Below are 23724 nucleotides of genomic sequence, written 5' to 3'. Positions count from 1 at the left end.
GATTAAAGTGTATTCAAGTTTGCAGCACCTTAGGTAGGGTGCCTTAATACATGGTCTGGTTTTGTTGGTTGCAGGCTGAGACTAGTTTGGAGAGGGACCTTCAGTCAGTCATTGTACACTGGCAATGATGCCCCCTTACTGGATAGTATTAGGCTGGCTCAGTGGCAAAGAGACTGAGGGCATCACCTTAGGCCCAAAGATTTTGACAGCAGTGGCACAAGCCACAGATCTTCTTGCCAATCCAGTCCCTGACAAAAGTAAAGCTTCCTGTAGCAGCAATTGTCATACTGAATGTTTCTCTACATGCTGTTACCCACACACAGGCAATAGGCACGAATAGAAAGGGGACTGAGAGGCAGGGGATCCTGGCATTGCACATTGCACTGTATTAGCCGGGCTTGTTGGTAGAATCTGCTTCCTTGCATTATGGGTAATGGAGGCTATATAGTCTGCTCATCAGCCCTTATATTTCTGTATGGAATCGCTCTGTAATGCATGTGAGTGTGCCTGCCCTCCCTCTTAATATATCTTTTACCCTGTTGTGTACTCTGTCGGGAGATTCCCACACACCCCCTACCAATGAAATGAGCCCCTATGATCAGAGGTCCCCAGGCCGGTGCCTAGTGCACAATGCAGCCCAGACAGCAGCAGCACTGGGGGGACGTACGATAGAACCTAGGCTGGCGGGACGCACGGTAGAACATAGGCTGGCGGGACGCACGGTAGAACATAGGCTGGCGGGACGCACGGTAGAACATAGCTGGCGGGACGCACGGTAGAACATAGCTGGCGGGACGCACGGTAGAACATAGCTGGCGGGACGCACGGTAGAACATAGCTGGGGGGACGCACGGTAGAACATAGCTGGGGGGACGCACGGTAGAACATAGCTGGCGGGACGCACGGTAGAACATAGCTGGCGGGACGCACGGTAGAACATAGCTGGCGGGACGCACGGTAGAACATAGCTGGGGGGACGCACGGTAGAACATAGCTGGCGGGACGCACGGTAGAACATAGGCTGGCGGGACGCACGGTAGAACATAGCTGGCGGGACGCACGGTAGAACATAGCTGGCGGGACGCACGGTAGAACATAGCTGGCGAGCTGCAGGCCATAGAGCTGCACTCAGGCTCGGATGCTGTCAGTGCTGTGGCAGAGAGAGGGTTAGGGGGCGGGGCCAGGCAGGCAGAGTGATGTAGGAGGCAGCCGGGCTCTGTGCTGTCACTTTGTGATACAGACGAGGCTTCCAAGCCCAGGGCCTGCAGCAGGTGAGTGGGTGACCAGACCGGGTGGTATTTGTTTCATAGCTGGGGGTCGCAAATGGCATCTCACTGTGCAGCAGGGCCCAGATATGAAGGTGTGATGGGGCTGGCATTAGTGTGGGCACTGGGTGTTGGCTTCACATTGGGATTAGTGTCTGTGTTGCTATGCCTTTGACTGACAGCTGGACCTATCAAGAAAAATGTTATTGTAGCAGCTGTACATGCACAGGGACTAGGAGTCAGACAGGAATAATTGCTGGGCATTGCCCATTACTGTGATGGACGGTATGGGAGTGTGAGGCGGCAGCTGCCCTAGATGTGTCCTCTAGCCTGGAGTACCGTGCTGCTCTCTCTGAGGGCCACACACTGATAGATACAGTGTAATTCTGCTCTCGCTGCTGCCATCAGGGCCACATAATGCACTAAGCAAACTAGCCTCCATATCCATCCCAGACGTATTAACAGATTTCTACCAATAAGTCTGGCTGGGCTCATACAATACAATGTGTGAAATGATGTTCTGCACAAGCCTGGGCACTATCTGATTAACAGCAATTGTCTAAATGCCCCCCTACTAATCCCAGGCACCTGCCTTTGGGTGCTGTCTGACCCAATGCAGCAGTCTCGATGGTTCGCTAGGCCCATGCACCACAGGCTACCTGAACCCTTGCATCAGCCTTAGCAACCTGCAGAACTCCATCAGATTACCCTATGTAATAAGATAACTATCCAGTTTGGACATTTTTTAGACTATTTTTTCTGTGGCCATTTACAGTGAACTGAACTTAGGTTTAAAAAAAAAAAAGAAAAGTTTAAATCATTGAGGGGTGCAAAATGTTAGGCAACCCCCAGTGATTTTATTCACTGTTAGCAGAAAACTGCACCGGTCCGGGGTTCTTCTCAGAGAGTGATCCTCTTCCTGCTTCTCTGCTTCAGGTGCACTTGTGCAGTAAAGTAAAAGGCCGAACATTAACAAAGTTGGCTTTTTTACTGTACCTCACATGCATTGGCCTGGGAGCCTTGAAGAAAAAAAAGTGGAAGGAGGAGAAGATTGCTTTGTGGTGCTTGCTGAAAAGTACCCCAGTCCAGTGCAGTTTTCTGCTAACAGGAGCACTGGCTAGGGGTAAGTAATTATAATCACTGGGGGGTGTGATTTAGAATTTCCGTCTTCTTTAAAAGAAATGCGGGACTGGATCTCATTCAATCCACTTCCTGGTTGCTAATGTAATTTGGACCCTAGCAACCAGAAATTCTAAACTGGAGAGTTGCTGAACAATAAGTGAAATAATTGAAAACCACAACTAAAAAAAAATTAAGACTAATTGCAAATTGTCTTAGAATATTACTATCTATACCATACTAAAAGTTAACTCAACCCCTTTAGGGCTCTGGCACACGGGGAGATTAGTCGCCCGCGACAAAACTCCCTGTTCGCGGGCGACTAATCTCCCCGAGTTGCCTTCACCTGCCATCCCACCAGCGAAAATGTAAGTTGCCGGTGGGATGGCACACGCGGCGGCGCAATTTCGCGCAAATCGGCGAAGTTGCCTTGCAAGGCTTTTTCGATGATTTGCGCGAAATTGCGCCGCCGCGTGTGCCATCCCACCGGCGACTTACATTTTCGCCGGTGGGATGGCAGGTGAAGGCAACTCGGGGAGATTAGTCGCCCGCGAATAGGGAGTTTTGTCGCGGGCGACTAATCTCCCCGTGTGCCAGAGCCCTTAACTGTGGTTCAAGAACTGCACTATAATGAATTTGGAGTGTTTTATTTCTCCATACAAATCTATAAACTACACCACTTTGAAGTTGGTGTAAGTTTTTAGAGTTTTATATCCATTTTGCTGGAGTTAATAACATCAAATTTACAAAAGTGGAGTTAAACTGGCAAAATTGCTTTACTTCAGTTTTTTGATGTAAAAAAAAATGATTTTCTGGTATAAATGACCATTTTACTTGTTTAACGACAAATTTGTCTTAACACTACTTTTGTGAACCCCCCCCCCACCAAAAGCTATAGCAGAGTCAGTCCCACTGTTCCAAAGCTAGGCACTAGGCTATGTGGATTGGATTATAATAGGAAGGAACTTTAAATTACAAATCAGAAGCTGCCGACAGCAGTGTTGTACCTAGTCTTTTGCTGTATATATGAAAATAAACTAAGGGTAGGGCAAATTACACATAGACTGTTATAAACAGCAAAAGATTTTTCAGGTATACTGAAAGCTTTCTTGCATATAGAACCCTTCCATGCTCAGCGGAGCTAAGAATGTATCAGTATACAGATTTATATGTTTCCAGTTTTAAAGTCTACTCATTTAAACTGCCATAGCAGCTTGTCAGGACCTGTACATGTACACTGTTTTTAACTGGAGAAGAAATTCTACTTTTTATTGTAGTTTGTTTCCTGTAAAGTCAATCTGCTGAGTTGTTTTGCCATCTCGGATCTGTAAATAAAGCTCCCCCAGTCTTTTTCATGGGGAGTCCCTACTGGAGACATAGGTCAGATTTATACTTATACTAAACTGATTCCAAAACATCTGTGAAAGTAAACTACAGTTATTTGTTAAACATCATACCAATTTTTAGCAAAGGCTAAACATATACTGGGGCACATAACTCAGGCACAAATACTGACTGCTGATTACAGTGTGTATCATATAGGATCTGTGTGCACTGTGGTAATAGGTTCCGTTTAAAGATTGCTAGAACCCAGGGTTGGACTGGCCCACTGGGATACAAGGAAATATCCCTGTGGGCCCCAACCCTGTTCAGCTCAGCCACCAGCCCACAAGCCAGCTGCCTCTGGCCACCACTGCTCTTGCTCCACTATACTACTTACTTTGCTGTTCAAAATAAAATATGGCTATGTGTTCCACATTGGTGGGGGTGGGCCCTTTAGTGGCCCACCCCCAGCCACCTAAGGGCCCACCCTCCAGTGGTGGCCCACTACATGTAATAAGTTGGACAGCTTTGCTCTATCTCATACTCATTGTAAACAGCAGTTCTGTTCTACCTGAAAAAGATCTTGAACATTGGTACTTCAGTCAGTTCTTTTGTTTTATATTATACTGGCCAATGTACATGGCATTACCCAGAAAATTTGATGTTAATAAATCTTTTGTTCTTTGCCACAATGTGCTGCTAAGTAGTTCTCTGGTACTGTGAAATGGCACATTCTAATTGGTCAGATAGAAGTGTAGATTGAAGCTTTTCTCCTTATACCCCTAGGTAGACTTTATGGCTTTTGTCACAATGTGCCACAGTAGTATTCTAAAATATGTGATACAGTCTGCTTGGTTAGATAGTGGGCACATCCTTTGGGGGGTTAGGGGGGACCATAATTTTCCTTAAAAAAAAAAAAGTCCCTTTCTGGGACAGGTTTTTATATTCTTCCTTTCTCTGGTACAGGTATGGGACCCATTATGCAGAATGCTTGTGACCTGGGGTTTTCCGGATAAGGGATCTTTCTGTATTTTGGATCTCCCTAGCTTAAGTCTACTAAAAAATAATTTAAAAATTAAATAAACCCAATAGAATTACTTGCTTATAATGGAGTCTATGGGAGATGGCCTTCCCGTAATTTGGAACTTACTGGATAATGGGTTTCTGGATAAGGGATCCCATACCTGTATTATACAGAGGCAGCTACATCATATTTATATTCATATTCAGAACAAATGTACTAAAGTGCACTGCTCTAAAACAGTGGCCAGGCTTTTATTTGATAAGATGGCATACCTGCCTGCCAACATTCAGACCTGAGGTTGGTGAATACTGAAAGTTGGAGGGCTTTGCTGTTGGCCATTCCTGTCCTGTTGGACAGTCTTTAAAGTCTTTCTTTGCATTATAACGTTAGGCAGCAAAAACAGTTAATAGAGAACCAATTTTTATAGGTGACAAGTTGAAGGGAAAGTTTCACTGCATGAGTATTCTTTCCACTGACAAAAGGAAATATCTGTCCTGGAAAAAAAACATATCCTGGTGCTTTATAGTGCCAGCATCTGTTTGCAGAAAACTGGGGGTGGGGTAGGAGCCAGGACCTTCTAAAGGTGTTATTGGATAATGCAAGGCACTGGGTCGAGGTTATCCCACAATGGCAGAATTTGGGGAGCACAAGGTACCTATCTGGTACTTACTTGGCTGCCGACTAACAATAGAGAAATGCGACGACTTAGTGGATCGTTTAACAACCACAGCATTGTGACACAAGACATCATGCCAAAAAGCAGCAATGTATGGCCAGCTTTCCTAATGAAGACCTGTTTGTATGACCAATATTTTAGAGCATTTAGTGCATATTAGTACATGTGGCCAATATCTCACCAAATTAATCCAGGTGGTAAGACTGGGTGAGCAATGGGTATATTAACTGGAACATATGTTGTTTGCCTTTATCTAGAAAGTACTGCTTTTTACAAAACTGAAGAAGAAGGCATTAAACATACCTTTCATACATTCTATGATTTGAATCTCTTATGAACAAAGGATTTTGGTTAGTTTCTGTGGCAGCCCTTGGAGATGTGCTGGCACTGAATGCACGATGACTGATATACTGCCAGAGATGACACAGTGCATTAATTGGAAGCTTTTTGGTTGTCACTGCCACCTTGGAGATAATTGCAAAGTTGCATTTTGTTCCACTTGATGAATGCATGAAACCAAAAGAAAATGCAACAGGTGATTAGTTTGTTTATCTGCGGGTTTGGATATATACATTGCATAAGTTGAGCAGCAATAGGGGATCATCCCTTGTGTAGTATTGATGGTTTCTTTTAGAGTGGTAAGAGTTAGCTTGGGGGAGGGAGGTAGATTATTTAATTGACTTGGTGCATTAATTCAGCTAGTTGACTTAGCATACTGTTACTCTAAGGGGCTGATTTACTTACCCACGAACGGGTCGAATGGAGTCCGATTGCGTTTTTTTCATAATGATCGGTACTTTGCGATTTTTTCGTATGTTTTGCGATTTTTTCGGATTCTTTACGAATTTTTCGTTACCAATACGATTTTTGCGTAAAAACGCGAGTTTTCCTATCCATTACGAAAGTTGCGTAAAAAGTTGTGCATTTTTCGTAGCGTTACGCAACTTTCGTAATGGATAGGAAAACTCGCGTTTTTACGCAAAAATCGTATTGGTAACGAAAAATTCGTACAGAATCCGAAAAAATCGCAAAACATACGAAAAAGTCGCAAAATGTTCGTTTTCAAGTCGGAACTTTTCCAATTCGGGTCGGATTCGTGGGTTAGTAAATCAGCCCCTAAATGTACCGAATCCTAAGAAAATATGCCATGATCTCTTAACTTTATATGTATTAGTCCCAGCACACTCTTGTGATTCATTATTATGTGCGGGCCAGCCACTGGAATATTTTGACCATATATGCAGGGTCAGGTGTATTGCATTAATCTGGCTTCTTGCTAGAACCTATTGGCTTTCTGTTATCATTCCAGGTCAGCCTGGGACCTCACATATGCACCTATGGATGTCATCTGTCAGTCTGTTATGATGTGATGTAATCACTCCTTTAAAGGGTAAAAACCCTTTAACAATACATATACAGAAACCTACAAAAACTATATAAAAACCCTAAAACAATACATATACAGAATTTGGTACACTACGAAACTATTCTTTAAAATATGTACATTAAAAGTTACCTATTGATCACATTGCTCGTTTTTTGCCGATAGGTCTGCTTTTGTAAGTAATTGTTACTTGAAGTTCCTAAACCTGACTGTTTTGCAAACCTGACTGTCCCATCTCAGCCTGTCAGTTTCGGACTGAGACCCCAGGGGCCCACCAGGAAACCTTAGACCATAGGCCCACTCTCTATTTTTCCTCTTTTCCTCGCCCAACCTCTTTATTCTCCTAGTCTCTTTTACTTACATGATAGCATCTATTCTTCCATCTATTTCTCCTCTTTGTTTTAGTTCAGAAATAGGGAATAACCATGAAGGCCAAATGATCAGGAGCAACCACTGGCACCTGGGCCCACTGGGAATTTTCCTGGTATCCTGGTGGGCCAGTCCGACACTGGTTATAGTTCTAATGGTAATGGACTCCTGCTGCACAAATATGACCGCCCCCTCCTAGAGGAACATGGCAGATCAGATTGGTAATATAAAAGCTTGGGGCAATTTGCAAAATTCTAACATGCAAATATATTGTTATGATAGATGTAAAAAAGGATTAATATCCGTGTCAGTATCTCTTTAAGAAATTTGGTTTACGTGTGCTTTTAACATTTTTGGGTTGGTTTTGTTAATGATTCTCATTGGTTCTGTTGCATCATTTCCCGCATTTTCTGGGGACATTGTGCCAAATATGCCATGTGTGTGCTGCATACTGTCCTTTCCCTGCTCTCTGGGATGGGTACAGATTGTGCTTCCTATTCCAGCCCAGTATGAATTTGGCATGCACCATCCACTGTTGGACAAGGCCGCTCTAATATAAAACAGCAGCATCTCAGTTTGCAGTATGACAGCACAGGCATAGTAAAACAATTTTATTCTACAGGTATTACCCTAAATGCAATCCATTAATATATACCAATTTTTTAAACTTTTTTCTTTTTAATTTTTTTTTATGAAAGTCATAATTCTTAACTGTGACATAATCATTAGGCTATATAAATTTTCTACAGGGGATCTATATAAATGGCCAGTCAAAAAGGGCCAGGGTTACCAGGATACAGCCCCCAGAACCAAAGGGCACAACAAACAACATAAAAGAGAAAGTTGCTTGAGTCAAACACTGAGTGCCTTCTGAAGTCCCATATATCTTAGCAACACATTATATAGGCAACAAAGTTTAGCAAGCAAAGTCAAGCAAATGTCTGTGAGAGATGTACAGGATTTGTGGTATAATTTGTCCATATGTTTAGTTCCAACTGTCATTGTAATGTAGCAGTTACCATAGTTGTTGAGCTTTCATTAGTAAGGGTAAAATTGTTTTATAAAATAGATATTAAGAACCCTACTAGAAATATGTCATATGCCATGCCCAATATCATAACACACACAAATTGTGTTAAGATAACCCAAGAGGAGTGGGAAGCCCTTGAGTCTCCAAGATATGCTTCCCCGTACACAAGAGATTGTACAATCCAGACATACATTATTCATAGAGCCTAATTAACCCCCAACTCTTCAACACTTCTACTCTTCAACACAACTACTTGCCCCAGATGTCATTCAAACAGACCTTTGCTTCTACCATTTAATATGGACTTGCCCAGTCCTCATTGATGTGATGATGTGATGAATTTCCCACTGGATCTTGAAGTGTGCCTACTGGCCATTATTAAAGACCTTTACCCTAACGCATACATGAGAATGCCAATAACTGAATTACTCTATCTGGCTTATAAACACATACAGTAATAAGCAAATGGTTATCTACACAATCCTCAACACTGAATGGCTGGTTAGCTCTTATAAAAATAGGGGCAAATACACCAGGGTATGGAGCCCCTGGCTTGAATGCTCTCAGACTGCATTCCAGTGACAACTGAATACTCCTGAAATCCCATCCCAAATAAACCAAGTCTGAATGTCCATAGTGTCCTGCATTACCAACTAATGGAATACCTTGTTGTCTAAATTGTTTTTTCTTTAACTGTGTAAAAACTGTACATTATTGTATGTCTTGCTAAACTTGAAATCGTTTGAAACCACTTGACATGAGTAACGTTGGAACTTGACCCGCCCTTCTCCCAACCAACAACCCCTTTTTACCTCTTTACTTACCATCCCCAATAAACACACAGACACCAATTCTTGGAATAAAAATGGCCGCAGAAAATTTATTAACAACAAGTGAAGTTTTAATTTAAAACATAACATAAATAACAAATGTGAAACAACATCTCAAACATAACACAAATGTTTGTATAACAAACAAATCAACTTTTAAATAGCCAAACACTGTAACAATCCAATAACTGCGCAGCGCAACTGGCGCTGCCAGCTGCCCTTCTGGCCCGGAACCAACTACCCAACAAAACTCACCTCCTAATCCACTTTCTTACCCCTGAGGTTCCAAGCATGCCAGCCCCACTTAACTATAAAACTCCCCTCCTAACCCAACCATTGCTTTCCCCCAACTTAATCACCCCGCCAACGACACTCCGCTACCTCCACCTCTATAGGGAGGGAGGGTGGGCGTTTTACTCCGCTGCCTAAAATGGAGTGAGAAGCGGGAACAGTTACCCGCATTTTATACCCCTTACGAACTAACCAATCACCTGTAACTGGGAGTGGCTAAGTCTGTCCAACGCGTCTGTCATGCCCCTGCTTCCCTACGTTTTACTACGGGTCATTGGGCTACTGTACAACTGTACCTGCACTTGCTAGCTGTACTTAGCCTCTACAAATTACAACTCAGCTGTCAACTCTGTTCTTTTAAGAACTGAATAAGAATTTTTGATCTCCATACCTTAAGTCTACAAAAAAAATAATGTGAACATTATTTAAAGATAAAGATTTATTATATCTATGTTGGGATCAAGTACAAGGTAGTGTTTTCTTTTTACAAGGGAAAGGGATTTTCTTACAATTTGAATAATTTAAGTGTCTAGTGTCCTATTTACACTTTCTGGATAACAGCTTTCCGGATAATGGATTCAGTACTATAGATAGTGCCCTTCAAAGTCTATGTTCATTTCTATTGATTTAGAAGAACGGCAAAACTGTATGGGTATGCATTTGGGTGCGCTTGCTTTTATGCATTTTACATACAGTATGCATGTGTGGCTGCTTTCCTGTGGCTAGCAGGGGCAGGGAACTGTGTCATTGCCAGCTCTGTAGTACTGTTTAGTCCTTTGCTTTTCCCTGCTAGTTAATATAAACCCTTTGATTATGCTTAGACTTTGTTTGAGTGCTGCATTATTGAAAGAATTTTTTTTTAGAATCAAAGTAACCCAGACAGGTAAATGCTTAATAATATATTGCAGGGACAATATCTTTAGTTTATTTTTTAAATGTTTCTTTGGTTTCTTTGGTTAGTCTTCATTCCATACACAGAACCACCATCCTCATCTCATGCCTATGCTACGTTCAGCTTAACACAATACATTGGTTTTTCAACTGGGCACACTAGCCTATTGTTGTGCATACAGATCTCTCTCTGTGTGCTCCATGCAATGTGCACTGTGTGCTTAAATTACTGCAAAATTACAGTGAATTACTAGGAACCTGTTTACATTAAACTGTAGAAATGTACCCAAGTGGCTAGCATTGCATGGGGACATTTCTTAAACAGATGCTACTGGATTGTCACCTTTTGTTAGTTCCTGAAGCATTAGTCAGTGCACCTAGTTCAGCACAACAAATATGTTGGGTAAAGCACTCTTACCCTGGCAGTTACATAAATATGCAAAGTAAAACAATGCAGTGTTTGTGAAATAGACATAAACAAAATTACAGGTATGGGATCCATTACCAGAGACCTGTTATCCAGAAAGCTTCCATAAAATTCATTTTAATGAAATAATTCACATTTTTAAAAATTTTAAAGAATTCTATTCTGCAATAATAAAAAAAGTACCTTGTACGTGATCACAACCAAGATATATTTAATCCTTTTTAATGGCAAAACAATCCTATTGGATTTAATAGATATTGAAATTATTTTTTTAGCAGACTTTGGTTTGGAAATATAAATTACAGAAAGATTCCTTTTTTCTAGAAAACCCCAGGTCCTGAGCATTCTGGATAACAGGTCCTATACCTGTACTGATGTTGAGTGGTGTGAATAATCCCCTTGCCCTCTTTTTATGCTTTATAGGGGGTCATTTACATTTCCCCCTGGCAGAAGTCCAAGAGCAATATCTGTGCCATAATTACTTGGTAAAATTTTCTGTATAATAATAAATTGGCCTCATTGTTACTACTTTCTCTTTTACCAATGGCAGTGTGATATGCTACCCTACACAGACGGATTTGTGCAATTGCGGAACAGAGGCCCATTGGTTACATATTGCAGGTGGTTATGTTGTACTAATAACTGACATGATTAAGCATTCTGGAAAGATAGTTTTTCACCTTGGACAAAAACATTCTAGAGAACAAAGGAAATATGGGCTAATAATGCAAATGATGAGTCAGGGCTGCCTGCCATGCTAGGGGTACAAGCGCTATTGGAACAAAGGAAAAAGATAAAGATCCCTGTGGGACTATTTTCTCCTACCACAAGCATCCGCTACATAAGTACAGAGCTCAGGTTCCAACTGTGTGATGATTCAGTTGGTTATATTATTGGTTTGCTGTTAATAGACACTGTTCAGACATGATTTCATTTACACTGCCTATTTAATACATTTTGTTTGTTTCCTTTGACTGCCGGAGCATTTTAACTCCACAGTTGTTGTCATAAAGGAGAATGTAATTGAAAAATGTTCATAATTAGATTGCTCTTTGTATTTATTTAGTATGTTTAATTCACTCATATGCAGGGGCACACAATTTTACTATAATCTGTATGTTTTCATTCTTAGTCCATTGACATTGCCTTTTCCACTGGGGCTTTTACTATTAATTTTTTTCATTACTTATCCTAGTTGAAATTGTGTTTATATTATAGGATGGCTGGTGCACCACCAAGTTTTTGCTTTGTCGCATTTCCACCACGTACGAAAAATGACCAGATCCTGTTTGGGAAAAATTCTGCCCGACCCAGAGATGAAGTCCAAGAGGTTCTGTACATACCCTCTAGCAATCATGAGCCAGGAAGCAAAGTCATGGTGAGAATTTCAACTCTTGTTGACACTGAATTAGAACACTAAACATGAAACCTGCACTCAGGATCCACAGGTAACATAAGGTTGTTCATCCCCACTCAGCAGCACTGGTGGATCTGTCACCTCTTTTCTCATCTACCAGTGTTATATTATGAATATCAGGAAAACCTGCACTGTGGTGGGTCTGGGGACATGTTTTGTAACCAATATTCTTGAATATTGGCTGAAACTCAGGTTTTTTTTATGCTCAACCACACACAGATACTTGCAGATGGTGTACAGAAGGCATACACATATGTGTCCTGGGTGTGCAGAACGGAAGGTCCTGGAAAGTCATTCCTTTAGCCTTTAGAAAAAAGAAAAGATTCCCATTAATAAATAACAATTTGTATTTTGTAGTTGATCTGGTTTATCTTGCTGGACAAATTAGTTTGCGTGCAGCATTATTGTTAAATCTGATGGGAAGTGGCTGCATTATTATATGATAGGCTAAAAGAAGTATAATTGATGTTCTCAGTGTTATTTAGGACCATCAAGCAGACCTCTCAACTGAGACTGTAGGGGTCCCTTATGACCAACAAATGCAGCTGCGGTCAATCAAAATGACCAAAGTCATTGATTAAAGGTACTTGTGCCTTAAGCTTGCTCTTTGCACTATCCATAATTCTGCTGAGCACCCATTCGTCTGTTACAAAAATTGTGTGCATCCAATATATACCAAAGCTCACTCACAACTGCATTGCCCTCAAGTTTACTATAACACTGGAATTAGGGGGGAACTATGCATTATGGATAAAAAACAGTGCTTCTGTCCAACATTGCTGCAAATCGTCTTCACATTTTCATGTTTCTCATAGTACATGGATTGGTGGTGATTCCCGTGGACCACCAAACGTGCAGATAATAAAAAAAAAATATTATAAAGTACAATATTATTGGGGTGTGACACTGGTTATTTTTTTCCCCAGGACAGTGCATTTTTCTCTTAAATGGAGCAAAACAAAATTAGTAATGGATTTATAGGTGGATGCCTCATGTATTAGTAACCCCCAGTGAGTCCACCTATTCTTGTTAGAGGTTGGATGTGGTGTGCTGTGTCAGCAAGCATGGGATTATAAAACGTGGATATTCTAATAGTGTTTTACAAATGGAATCTATTTTTTGCCAGTGCACATACATTGAAATTGACCAATCCCAGAAGACTCATGCCGTTATACTCAATAAGCCAGCATGGATGTGGGGAGCAGAGATGGGAGCCAATGAGCATGGAGTTTGCATAGGCAATGAGGCAGTTATCACAAGAGAAGTAGCTTCTGATACAAGGTCATTACTAGGAATGGATCTTGTCAGGTAAGCTTTGGCTAGTGCTAATGTTTGACCTTAGAAAATATATTTATTGAAAGCATCAAAAATGATACATGTGAGGAACAACAAACAGTAGGCACATTCATATTTACATATTTACAGCTGAAACACAGCATCATTAAAGCTGTATAATATGTGTAGTATACAGTGGCTTAACTATAAAGGAATAGGGGGTCTCAAACCCCTTATAGCTACCCAGGCCACTCTTTGACCCGAGAGCGAGTGGGCAGGGAAGTGGGTTGGGTAGTTTTGCAGTATATGCCGGGCCCAACGCAGTATAGATACACCGCTGGTAGTGAATAATAATATCCTTTCACAACACGATAGTCAATTAAAAAGTAACATTGTAACTGATACAAGTATGGGATCTATTATGTGGAAACCAGTTATCCAGAAAGCTCAGAAGTATGGAAAGCCATCTTCCATATATACCGTCTCCGGTATATGCAAATAATTCATGTTTTAACAATGATTTTCTTTTTCTTTGTAATAACTTAATATATAATAACACAGTAAGTTGTACTTGATCCCAACCTAGATATAATTAATTCTTATTGAAGAAAAAAAATCCTGTTGGGTTTTATTAATGTTTAAATTATTTATTAGTAAGTATGGTGATCCAAATTACGGGAAAATCCATTATCTGGAGAATTCCTCATGGATCCTGTCCAATTAGGATATAGGTCATACAGTACAAAGTGGAGTGGCTGCCTGCTGCTAGCAAGGGTTTTTTAGAGAAATGTTGCTCCTAACTACCAGAGAGTATACTGACTATGAGAAATAGGTTCTATTTCCAGTACCAAATTTAACTTATGGTGAATGTTGCCATTTGCCATTTCATTGCAGACTTGGTCTTGAACGTGGAGCAACGGCGAAAGAGGCTTTGGATATTATTGTAACTTTACTGGAGGAACACAGACAAGGGGGGCATTACTTCGAGCAAGACAGTTCGGGTCAGACCTTCCAGAGCTCGTTTCTCATAGTGGACAGAGTGGAAGCCTGGGTGCTTGAGACAGTGGGCAAATTCTGGGCAGCCCAGAGAATTACAGGTGTGTTTAATACAAATGTATTCATTTACTTTCATGTGGTTCTGACTTTGGAATGCTGAAAAATCAGCTTAAGTGAATGTGACAAAAAATGCAAGAGGTGTTAGGTCTACTTTAAGATTTTTGTTTAAAATAAAACAATGTCACATTAAAAAATTGAATTTTTATATTCAGATCAAATTACCACAGAATGAAATGTCAGTGTAAGATTTCCTAAAGCTCCTGCATTGCTTCTTATGCCTTGCCCACTTGAGGAGTCCAGGTATGAACTAGGGATGTTTAAGAAGGGCTTACAGAATAATTTACATAGAGCAGACCATATGTGCACAAAAATCTTGTATAATTCAATTAGAAGAAATGGCCAGTTAGTCAGTGGAAGTGCTGCCCAGTTCACTTCAGGTGTCCAGTGATCCAAGTCATGCTCAACACTGGGTCATCGGTTTACCCTATTTGTCAGTTGTCAGTCTGACAAATCAATCTTGGTGCCATCACAGAAGAGACTTCAGGCAAACTAATACTTTTAGGGGACAAAACCAACAGACAATTGTACAGATCACCTGGAAATGATTGAAAGTTAGCACTGTCTGCATGTTTTGTTGCCAAGAGTGTTCGGTTTGCTTGATAAGTCTCTGCAATGTTGGCTCTATGATTGTTGCGTGTGACTTGGATCACTGGCAATCTGAAGTTGACTGGGCAGCACTGCTACAAGTTATTCGACTAATCGGCAAGTCCTTCTGTGGGATATTTTGTCAGATATTGGGACAACTGGTTCCACCATACAATTACAGGGTGGGATGTGTATGTGTTTTCAATTAACATTAGGAAATCTCCCAGTAGAGAGAAGAGGGATGGGCAACGTTTATTTCTTTAGAAGTAACCTTATCTGAATTATGGCATAGGTGGAGTGAAATGCATCTGCAATCACCTTACTCTAAAGACACAAATTGATCTGGAGCACCCTGGCCTTAAGAGTTACGCCAAAAGTCAGGGCTGGTGGAGTGAAGATAAAGAATTTAATTACTCTGAAGTTTTTTCAGAAGATGAGAAAGAGGAGGATTGTACAGAGAAGGAAACTGTTGAACACCAAGAAGGTACAGTTCATTCTGTAAGCTGTGTAATTCTGACTGGCACAGAGCGTAAGGCTCATGTATGAACGCAAGTGCAATGTAGAAAGCTCTAAAATGGACGCAAAGTGTTGGCACTGAATCTGTGTTCATGTCACCAAAAGTCACATGTTATATGTTATATCACTCGTTGTACATGTGGCTGCCTATGCACAAGAGAGTGTGAGAGTGCAGGCGGGATATAAAAGGGTGCATAAAATTGGGTGTCAGGATTGGAAGGAATTAAATTATAACCTGATGTTCTGCTCACACTATTGGCCTGTACTGTAAAACACACATCATTGGTACAATGGTGTCTTATCATTTTTTTGTTCTCCTAGATAATATGAGTGTGCAGACAATGCTAAGCATTCTCCGAGACAAAAGCCGAGGCATCTGTGTAGACTCAGAGACCTTCCTCACAACTGCAAGTGCCGTGTCAGTCCTACCTCAGGATGAGAGCCGTCCCTGTATTCACTTTCTTACTGGCACTCCTGATCCCTCCAGGTCAGACAGTATCATTGCACTGTGCAGACATTATTTAGCATAGTATGTATACTAATTGGTACTTCCCAGTGTATTGGGGAACATCTAATAACCAGTAATGCTTTTTGAATGTTGTTTCAATAGAATGGGAACAAATAATCACCAGCGTTTAAGGCTGTCCCAAACTTTGCCCTTAAAGGACAAGGAAAGTCAAAATCTATTAAGCACACTATTAAATAGTACTACTATTGCTGTGTAAAAACGCTATATTCCTGGCTTGCCTAATGAAAGATTTACAGAGATACACCTGCTACATTCCACATACTTGTTTTAGTGAACGGCGCTGCCATCTTTAATAAGGCATGCCTACTCCCTTTCCCTCATTGTCTCTACTGCGCATGCGCCCCCAACATCCTCCCTGTTCCCCCCCGCGTCCTTCTGTGTCTCCCCCCCAGCAGCTGCGTCCTTATGTGTATCCACGTATATGTATCCATAACATACACGCTTGCGTCCTCTTGTCTGCACAACCCCCCCCGCCGCCCCCCTCTTGTCACACACCACCTGGTCCGCTCGCTTCCTTTTGTCAGCACATCCCCCGCCCCCCCATCCGCTCGCTCCGGTCCGCTCCCCGCTTGCCTCTCCCCCCACCAGCACCTGCTTGCCGGCTGTCTCTTCTTGTTCTGTGCCAAGCTGCCGCTGCATACACTACTTATAAGGGCAGCGGTCGCCAGGGCAACCGGACGCTAGGGGGAGCGCTACTGCTGGTGTGCATGCACCGCCTACAGTCCTGGTCCCATGGTCTGTGCAGGAGCAAGGCATTATGAGAATCTTCTCTTCACAGCTCAGCGTTTTTTCTTCCTGTTTGGCTTCAGATCTTCTGAATGGGAGAAATATGGGGAGACTTAAGGGCACTATTGAGAGAACTGAAGGTATACCTGCAGCTTGAGATTAACTCTTTATTAGCCTTTCCTTCTCCTTTAAGGGTATAGGCAAAGATGAATTCAGTAAATGGTGGATACTGGGTAATTTTCCACCATTCTTATCATTTACAGTCTCTCTTTTGATCTTGGCTACTACTAGCTACACCTGGGGATTAAAATGATATATTTCACTTTATTTATTTGGCACCACATTCACAAAGATTTATTCATGTATTTAATGTTTGTTATTCACCTCATGATACTCACCTTACTCTATAGTGGGCCTCTTTGGGAAGAACAGACTTGTTTATAAAAGTGCGCTCTGTCAAAGCTGAGCTAAACATGCTTTGTGCATATATGTTGTTCCCTATCAGTGCTGCTATTAGCAATAACATCAGACCAGTATCAATTGCAATACTAACACAGCTAGTAGCGTGGATGTGCTGTGAGAATATTAAATGGAGCTGCGTGTTAGCACTTCTATTTGCACTGCACTGAGACCATGTCCATGTTGCTGCCTGTCACCTTTTCTGCATTGGCACGCTGCTCTGAGAATGCCTCCATGCCAGTGCTGATATCAGTGCTACTGCTGCACCATTTAACCAGCATAAGGGAGTCGTTTCACTCTTCTTGGTGCCGCTAAACTTTAACAATGAAAAAAATTATTGACCAAATCCACCCTGGATCACTGTATATATTATTGTATATAGATACTGAGAATAGGGCATACTAATATTGTGCTTATTTTTTTTAAATAGTTGTACTATTTCTGATTACTTCCAGGTCTATATTTAAACCTTTTATATTTGTGGAAGATGTGAAACCAATACCCAGTGCTCAGTCATCTTGTTTGGGTGAGAAGCCATGCGCCCATGGGGATCATGAATGGAGGCATGAGCTGTATGAAGCCCACCAGTGTGCTCTGTCTTCAATAGAGAAAGAGCAGGTTGGTTACCTACAGTGTTATTGTACTACAGTATGTGCTTATGTTATGGTAGGGGTTACATACTAAAGTTAATGTCATATATGTGGTTATTTGTCAGTATGTTCTCCCTACTAGCTAAATCAGTTAAAGGCAAAGTAGCTGCGACAGTATAATTATTCTCAGGCAAAGGCATAGAGATAGTATGAGAGATATGGGGGCTTGAGCATGGATGAGAGGGAAAACTAGGGTGGAGCAGGTATTATGTGGAGGGATATAGATTCCTTTGCAGAGAAAAGCAGAGGAAAGGGAATATGGTAAGGGCATGTGACATATAGTGGGTAGTATCTGAGTGGTAAAAGAGTTGCAAAAATGGGAGAAATTAGGTGAGATGTTTTGGAGGGCTGACTTACTCATAAAGTCCAATGTCTCCTGAACACTCCAGTACCGTAAATAAAATATATGTGAAGTTTTATGGATATTTCAGACTTGTATAGGTCAAGCCCTCTCAGCAATACACTATCACTGCTGCAGAAATCAGCATACATTAAAGGAAAAAATTCCACTAACAGTAAGTTTACACCAGGGTCTGCCTCTGCCTGTGTAGACCCCAGACAATAATAGTATTTTGGAAAATGCACATTCAGACGAATCCAACAAGGGTAAAGACGCCTTTCTACATCAAACTACCAAGCTATACAAAAAAACATGTACTGAACAATAAAAATCACAAACATTGTGCAAATCAACAAAATAATAGATATGACAGTGTGGGTTTTGGTCAAAATACATTTTCCACAACTCACAATGCAAAATAAACCAGCCCAGTGGCTCTCATCGCTCCTAACCCTCTGCACCAGCGGCTAAAGCTGCCAGTGCAGTGTGAAAAATCTGTAGCTGCAAAGTACATATCACATTCTTGGCAATATATGTGCTTGGCAGGCAAAGCGTTAAATATAATCCTCTGATGGCTGTAGACTAGAGCTGAGGTACTACAAATGAGCCTCACACTAGAGAACCACAGGGGTATTGCATACCTCATTTGAAAAGTAGAATGAGGGACATAATGCTCTGCCGCTTGTAGTATGGGGATAATGTTATTGGCTATGCTCATTTTGTGGTTACACTCCCAAATAGCATGCCAATTTACTAAAAGCACACCTTTTTCCATGGTTGGAATGAAAGCATTAGATGCACAACGTGCACCATTGGTTAAGACAGACACAGTAGCCCCTACCATTTTATCAAATCTACTTTGTCACCATTGTTCAATATTTAAGATAAATAAAGTTTCACATTTAATTTCATGAAATATTGTGGCCCCAAGCATTTCACAACAGCCACATTATGAGTCCCCCATCGAGAGACATTGAGACATGAGAGTATTTCAGTATCACAATTTCACCTGTCCCTAGTTTGTACAGAAACTCAGATTTCCTGTGAGCAGATGTCCTAGCTAGCTGTGCACAGACAACTTCCATCTAACTGTAGTGGTGTTGCTTCTACAGACAGTGTTGGACTGGGGTAGCTGGGGCCCACAAGAAAACCTTTAACCCAGAGGCCCAAGGAAGGCAACAGCTTTCAAAACTACTTTCACATCTACCCACCCCTGCCATGTACACAAACAAGCAGGACTGGCTCAGCAAATATGGCGTCAAAGTGAGGCCTCTGGAACCCAAAAATGTGCTTAGCTTGGCACCAACATTTTTAGGCTCTTTGCCACAAGCTTTAGCACTAATTACCCATTCAAGTCAGAGAATGGTTTTTGAGCACATTAACCCTTCACATACTTGTTTGATTGTTCCAGAAATGCACAATAAGCATTTTAACCCCGACATGCTAGTAAAATGACTGCAGAAATTAATTATGAGCACATTAGCCACAGGCATGCCAGTAAGATCAGTGCAGGAATGGAGTATGAGGACATTAACCTTAGACATGCCAGTGGGATCACTGCAGAAATGGACAATGAGCATTTTAACCCCCAACATGCCAATCACTGCAGAAAATGGATAATAAACTCATACCCTAGATATGGCATTACAGTCACTGCAGAAATGGCCAAAAAGGTTGCTGCAGAAATGGCCAATGAGCACCCCATTAACTTCTAAAAAAATGGTAAAGTTGGAAGGTGTGGGTATTAGTGCTCACCAATGACAATGGGAAGCCTCTTATTGGCACAAGTCCAGCTTTTGAAGAAAATACAGGTATAGGATCTATTGTCCAGAATGCTTTGGACCTGGGGTATTCTGGATTAGGGATATTTCTGTAATTTGGTTCATACCTTAAAAATCATTGAAACATTAAATAAACCCAGTAGGGTTGCTTTGGCACCAATATGGATTCCTGTAACTTAGTACAAGTACTGCTACAAGCTACTGTTTTATTACAGAGAAAAAAGGAAATCTTTTAAAAAAATAGTTATTTCCAGATAAGAGATCCCATACCTTCATCTTGGAAACAGCAACAACAATTAATTTAGATACAGATAAAATCTCTGAGTATGTTGTTATTCCTCATTATGGAAGGAAATATCTTACTCCCCCCTCCTGTTTTATTGTGCAGTATAACAATAACCTACGCATTTGCCTTATCTGTTCTTTTGCATTAGCTGAAGAACCAGTTCTACCGCAAATCACTGGATTCCAGACAGTTCTTGCTTTGACACTAATGTACTGTGTAACCACCATTCTTTACAGTGCACATATTGTCTTAAGGTTAATATTTCATAAAGAATTTAAAGGAGCTATTCATTTTCACATTTTAAAAGGGAAGTTTGTCATGCCTCATGCCATCAAATTGAATTGTACAGCTCATTTAAGTTTTTCTCTGGAAGTCAGAATATGGGTATGCTTACACATCACTTCCAATCAGTGTGAGTTGTTTGGGTGAGTATGGCACAAAAATGTGACTTTTATCTCAAATATTTAGCCAGGGCGTTTGCAAATGAGGGTGCATTCCCCTTATTGTTATGCCTGTGCTAAGGTGATTGGAAATGTCGAGGAAACCTACCATTATGGATATATAGATAATGTTATTGATAGATGTTTTAGAGATGCTCAACAGAAGAGAGATTCCCCCCCCCCCCAGGCATGATGAAAAAGTGTGTAAAAGGGTAGGGGGGCATTATAACAACTGACATATCAAATACAAGCATTTTTGGAATCTGGACCAGATTTACTGAATATAAAACTGAGGATTTCAGAGGGATTTCCAGCAGGTCAGTGTTTTGAATGTGGAGTCCAGTAAACTGGGAGCTTTATAGAGCTTAAATAATACTGAGAACTTGAATGGCATTGGAACTATGGCAGTAATAACATAAACACAAGGAATTCTGGGAACTAGTTCCAATAAAATCCAGTTTACATGGATTTACTTACAGGCTATAATCTCACCCACTGGGTTTTAACTATGGCAGAAATGCTAGCCCCAGGACCTAATGTCCCAAGTGCTGTGGCCGGGATATTGGTCCCGGCAGGGAGAGGTTTAAAGATGCCACGCTTCTCTTTTTGTTCTGTATTCATTTAAACATGCTACAAAATTGTTAAAAAAAAAAAAAGATGGTTGTGATTTTGTTCCGGCACAACTAACTCTTTAGCTTCTTTTGTAGGATGAGGGTGAAAGACTAATGGGCATTATGCAAGATCTGGAAAATCAAGGCCTGGAGGCGATGGAAGATTTACTGAATGGGACCAAACCATTAGACCCTGCAGAAGTAGTCGATCTTTTCTTTGACTGTGTGGACACAGAAATCAAGTTCTATAAGTGAAGTAAGCAGAGTTACCTGCTAAATACTTGGGCCTGCGAGATATGGGAGAATCCTTTTTTGCCATTGATTCACATAAAAAAGGTAGTGCCAGGAGCAATGAGTTTTGGAAGAGTTTAATAAGGGTTTAGCCTCATACAGGTACAACAGAGCCTCACATGCAGCACAGAGGTGTCCATATGCTGGACTGTTGAGGCCTGGAGGTGGACGGCTCTTGCGCTATGGATGGCTGCAGTAGCCCTTTCAGTAGTCTGCAGTTCTCAACTCTTCTTTTTTTTCTTTCAAAAATGTTTTCCTTCTCACAACAGCCAACTCTGATGCACACAAAAGCCAAATCATTTCTCTGTATCTTTCATACTGAATTTGATTTTACCAAGTAGAATATTAATAATAATGATCATTTCTGCTGATTCTTGCAGTGATGGAAATCATGTGGAAATCTCATAATCTAACTGCAGTGTCAGTAATACTTTTGTGAAAAGAAAATAAATATAAAGCAATAGGGTTTGTTATACACAATGTTCACTCAGGGATTACAACCTCCTACCGCTGGGTACCAACACCTATATACTACAGGTATGGGACCTATTATCCAGAATGTTCGGGACCTGGGGTTTTCCAGATAAGGGATCTTTCTGCTAAAAAATCCTTTAAACATTAAATAAACCCAATAGGATTGTTTTGCCTCCAATAAGGATTAATTATATCTTAGTTGGGATCAAGTACAAGGTACTGTTTTATTAATACAGAGAAAAAGGAAATCGTTTTTGAAAACTAGAATTATTATCCCCGAAATTCTGAACCGTTGTAACCTATATAACCCAACATTTTCCAACAGCCAAATACAAATAGCAATTTAACTCACTGCATACACAGACTCAGTTTACTAAGAAATATTTTGTTTACTTATTTCCAAATGATTCCCATATACAGGATATCCCTGGCAGGGTATGAGAAATTAACCCTGGAGGTTGTTTATTGCTTGGCCTAAGAAAATCCACAGGGACATGGTTTATCTCTATAATACATATTATAATCTGTAAAAACAGTTTTAATGTATTAGAATTACATTAGGAGTTATCTAGCCCCACATTAGAGGATGTACTGTACATTACATTAGCCCCACTTTATCGGACCTATACCCAAAATTCATTAATTGATACTTTTGATAGAATCATCCACTTTTTTGACTGTGTCATTGACCCTAGCTGTCTATGCACTACCTGAATTTAATTAACCCTATGGATGCTGACTCTCTGACTTTCAGAGAGAGAGCTGATGAGCCAAAAGCCTGGTATTAAAGTACTATAGTAAATAAAAGGCCTACAGTTTGCCCTCATAACAACCATTCAGATGTGTTTTCAAGTGAACAGTACCTGTGGATTGGCTGCTATAGGTTACTAGAAAAGTAGTAAATTTTAGACTGCTTATTACATAACCCTATAACAGTACCAGTATCTTAGAAAATGCTAACAGAAGAAAGTTGCAAAAGTGCTCAGGGAAGTTTACATTTATTTGAGTTAGGATTCCAAGATCAAAGTTTGTGAGAGGTTTGTTTATATGGTCATGGAATTCTGTGAAGTTAAATTTCCTTATATTATAGTACAGGTACATATTGCGAGTTTGAAAATTGCTGCATATTTTGCTCCAGTTACTGTGCACTCCCAGACTTCCCATTGCCTCCAAGCCTGCTGGGAATCATTGTTACAAACAGCTACAAGCATAACACCCCTCTCTCAGACTTTGTATTACACATGCCAATATTTGACACCTTATTCTTATATTTATTTTTCTTATTTTGTAGGGAACACAGACCAAATGTCCCTTTAACTGAAAAAAGGAACCACATCTCAGAATAAAGGATGGGCAGCAGTTAGTGCAGAGGTGATCTCTTCTCTCTGACTTCCACTGTATTACATGTCTGTGTATGTAGTTAACATGGAGCTAAACGTGTTAGTACATTCTAATCCATTTGATCACCAGAAAGGAAAATAAAGATAGCCTATTAAAATTGCGGTGTACAGCAAAACTATCCCTGGCTCGCTTGGTTATTCTATTGAAGCTGTATTCATAGTACTGAGATCCCCCTGTAGTTCAATCAATTCACAATAA

At 40.8% G+C, this 23724-nt stretch overlaps 1 protein-coding gene across 1 annotated transcript; it reads left to right on the top strand.

Moving 5' to 3' along the window:
• Positions 1-1154: 1154 nt before the first annotated feature.
• On the top strand, positions 1155-23644 carry scrn1 (secernin 1). Its single transcript, XM_002933379.5, has 9 exons — positions 1155-1271; positions 11848-12007; positions 13173-13354; positions 14216-14418; positions 15315-15506; positions 15860-16025; positions 17708-17870; positions 21457-21616; positions 23417-23644. The coding sequence occupies exons 2-8, from the start codon at positions 11849-11851 to the stop codon at positions 21613-21615; spliced, it is 1224 nt and encodes a 407-aa protein (XP_002933425.1). The 5' UTR covers positions 1155-1271; position 11848; the 3' UTR covers position 21616; positions 23417-23644.
• Positions 23645-23724: the final 80 nt, after the last annotated feature.

The sequence above is a fragment of the Xenopus tropicalis genome, chromosome 6 (assembly GCF_000004195.4).
Source record: "Xenopus tropicalis strain Nigerian chromosome 6, UCB_Xtro_10.0, whole genome shotgun sequence".
Classification (NCBI taxonomy): Eukaryota; Metazoa; Chordata; class Amphibia; order Anura; family Pipidae; genus Xenopus; species Xenopus tropicalis.
This window is presented reverse-complemented; position numbering and strand designations above follow the sequence as displayed.

Excerpts from the sequence above, each read along its gene's own strand:
- scrn1 (XM_002933379.5), top strand. The coding sequence starts at position 11,849 with ATGGCTGGTGCACCACCAAGTTTTTGCTTTGTCGCATTTCCACCACGT. Across the intron at positions 14,419-15,314 it reads GGCAGCCCAGAGAATTACAG|GTGGAGTGAAATGCATCTGC; the intron begins GTGTGTTTAATA and ends ATTATGGCATAG. Across the intron at positions 15,507-15,859 it reads AACTGTTGAACACCAAGAAG|ATAATATGAGTGTGCAGACA; the intron begins GTACAGTTCATT and ends TTGTTCTCCTAG.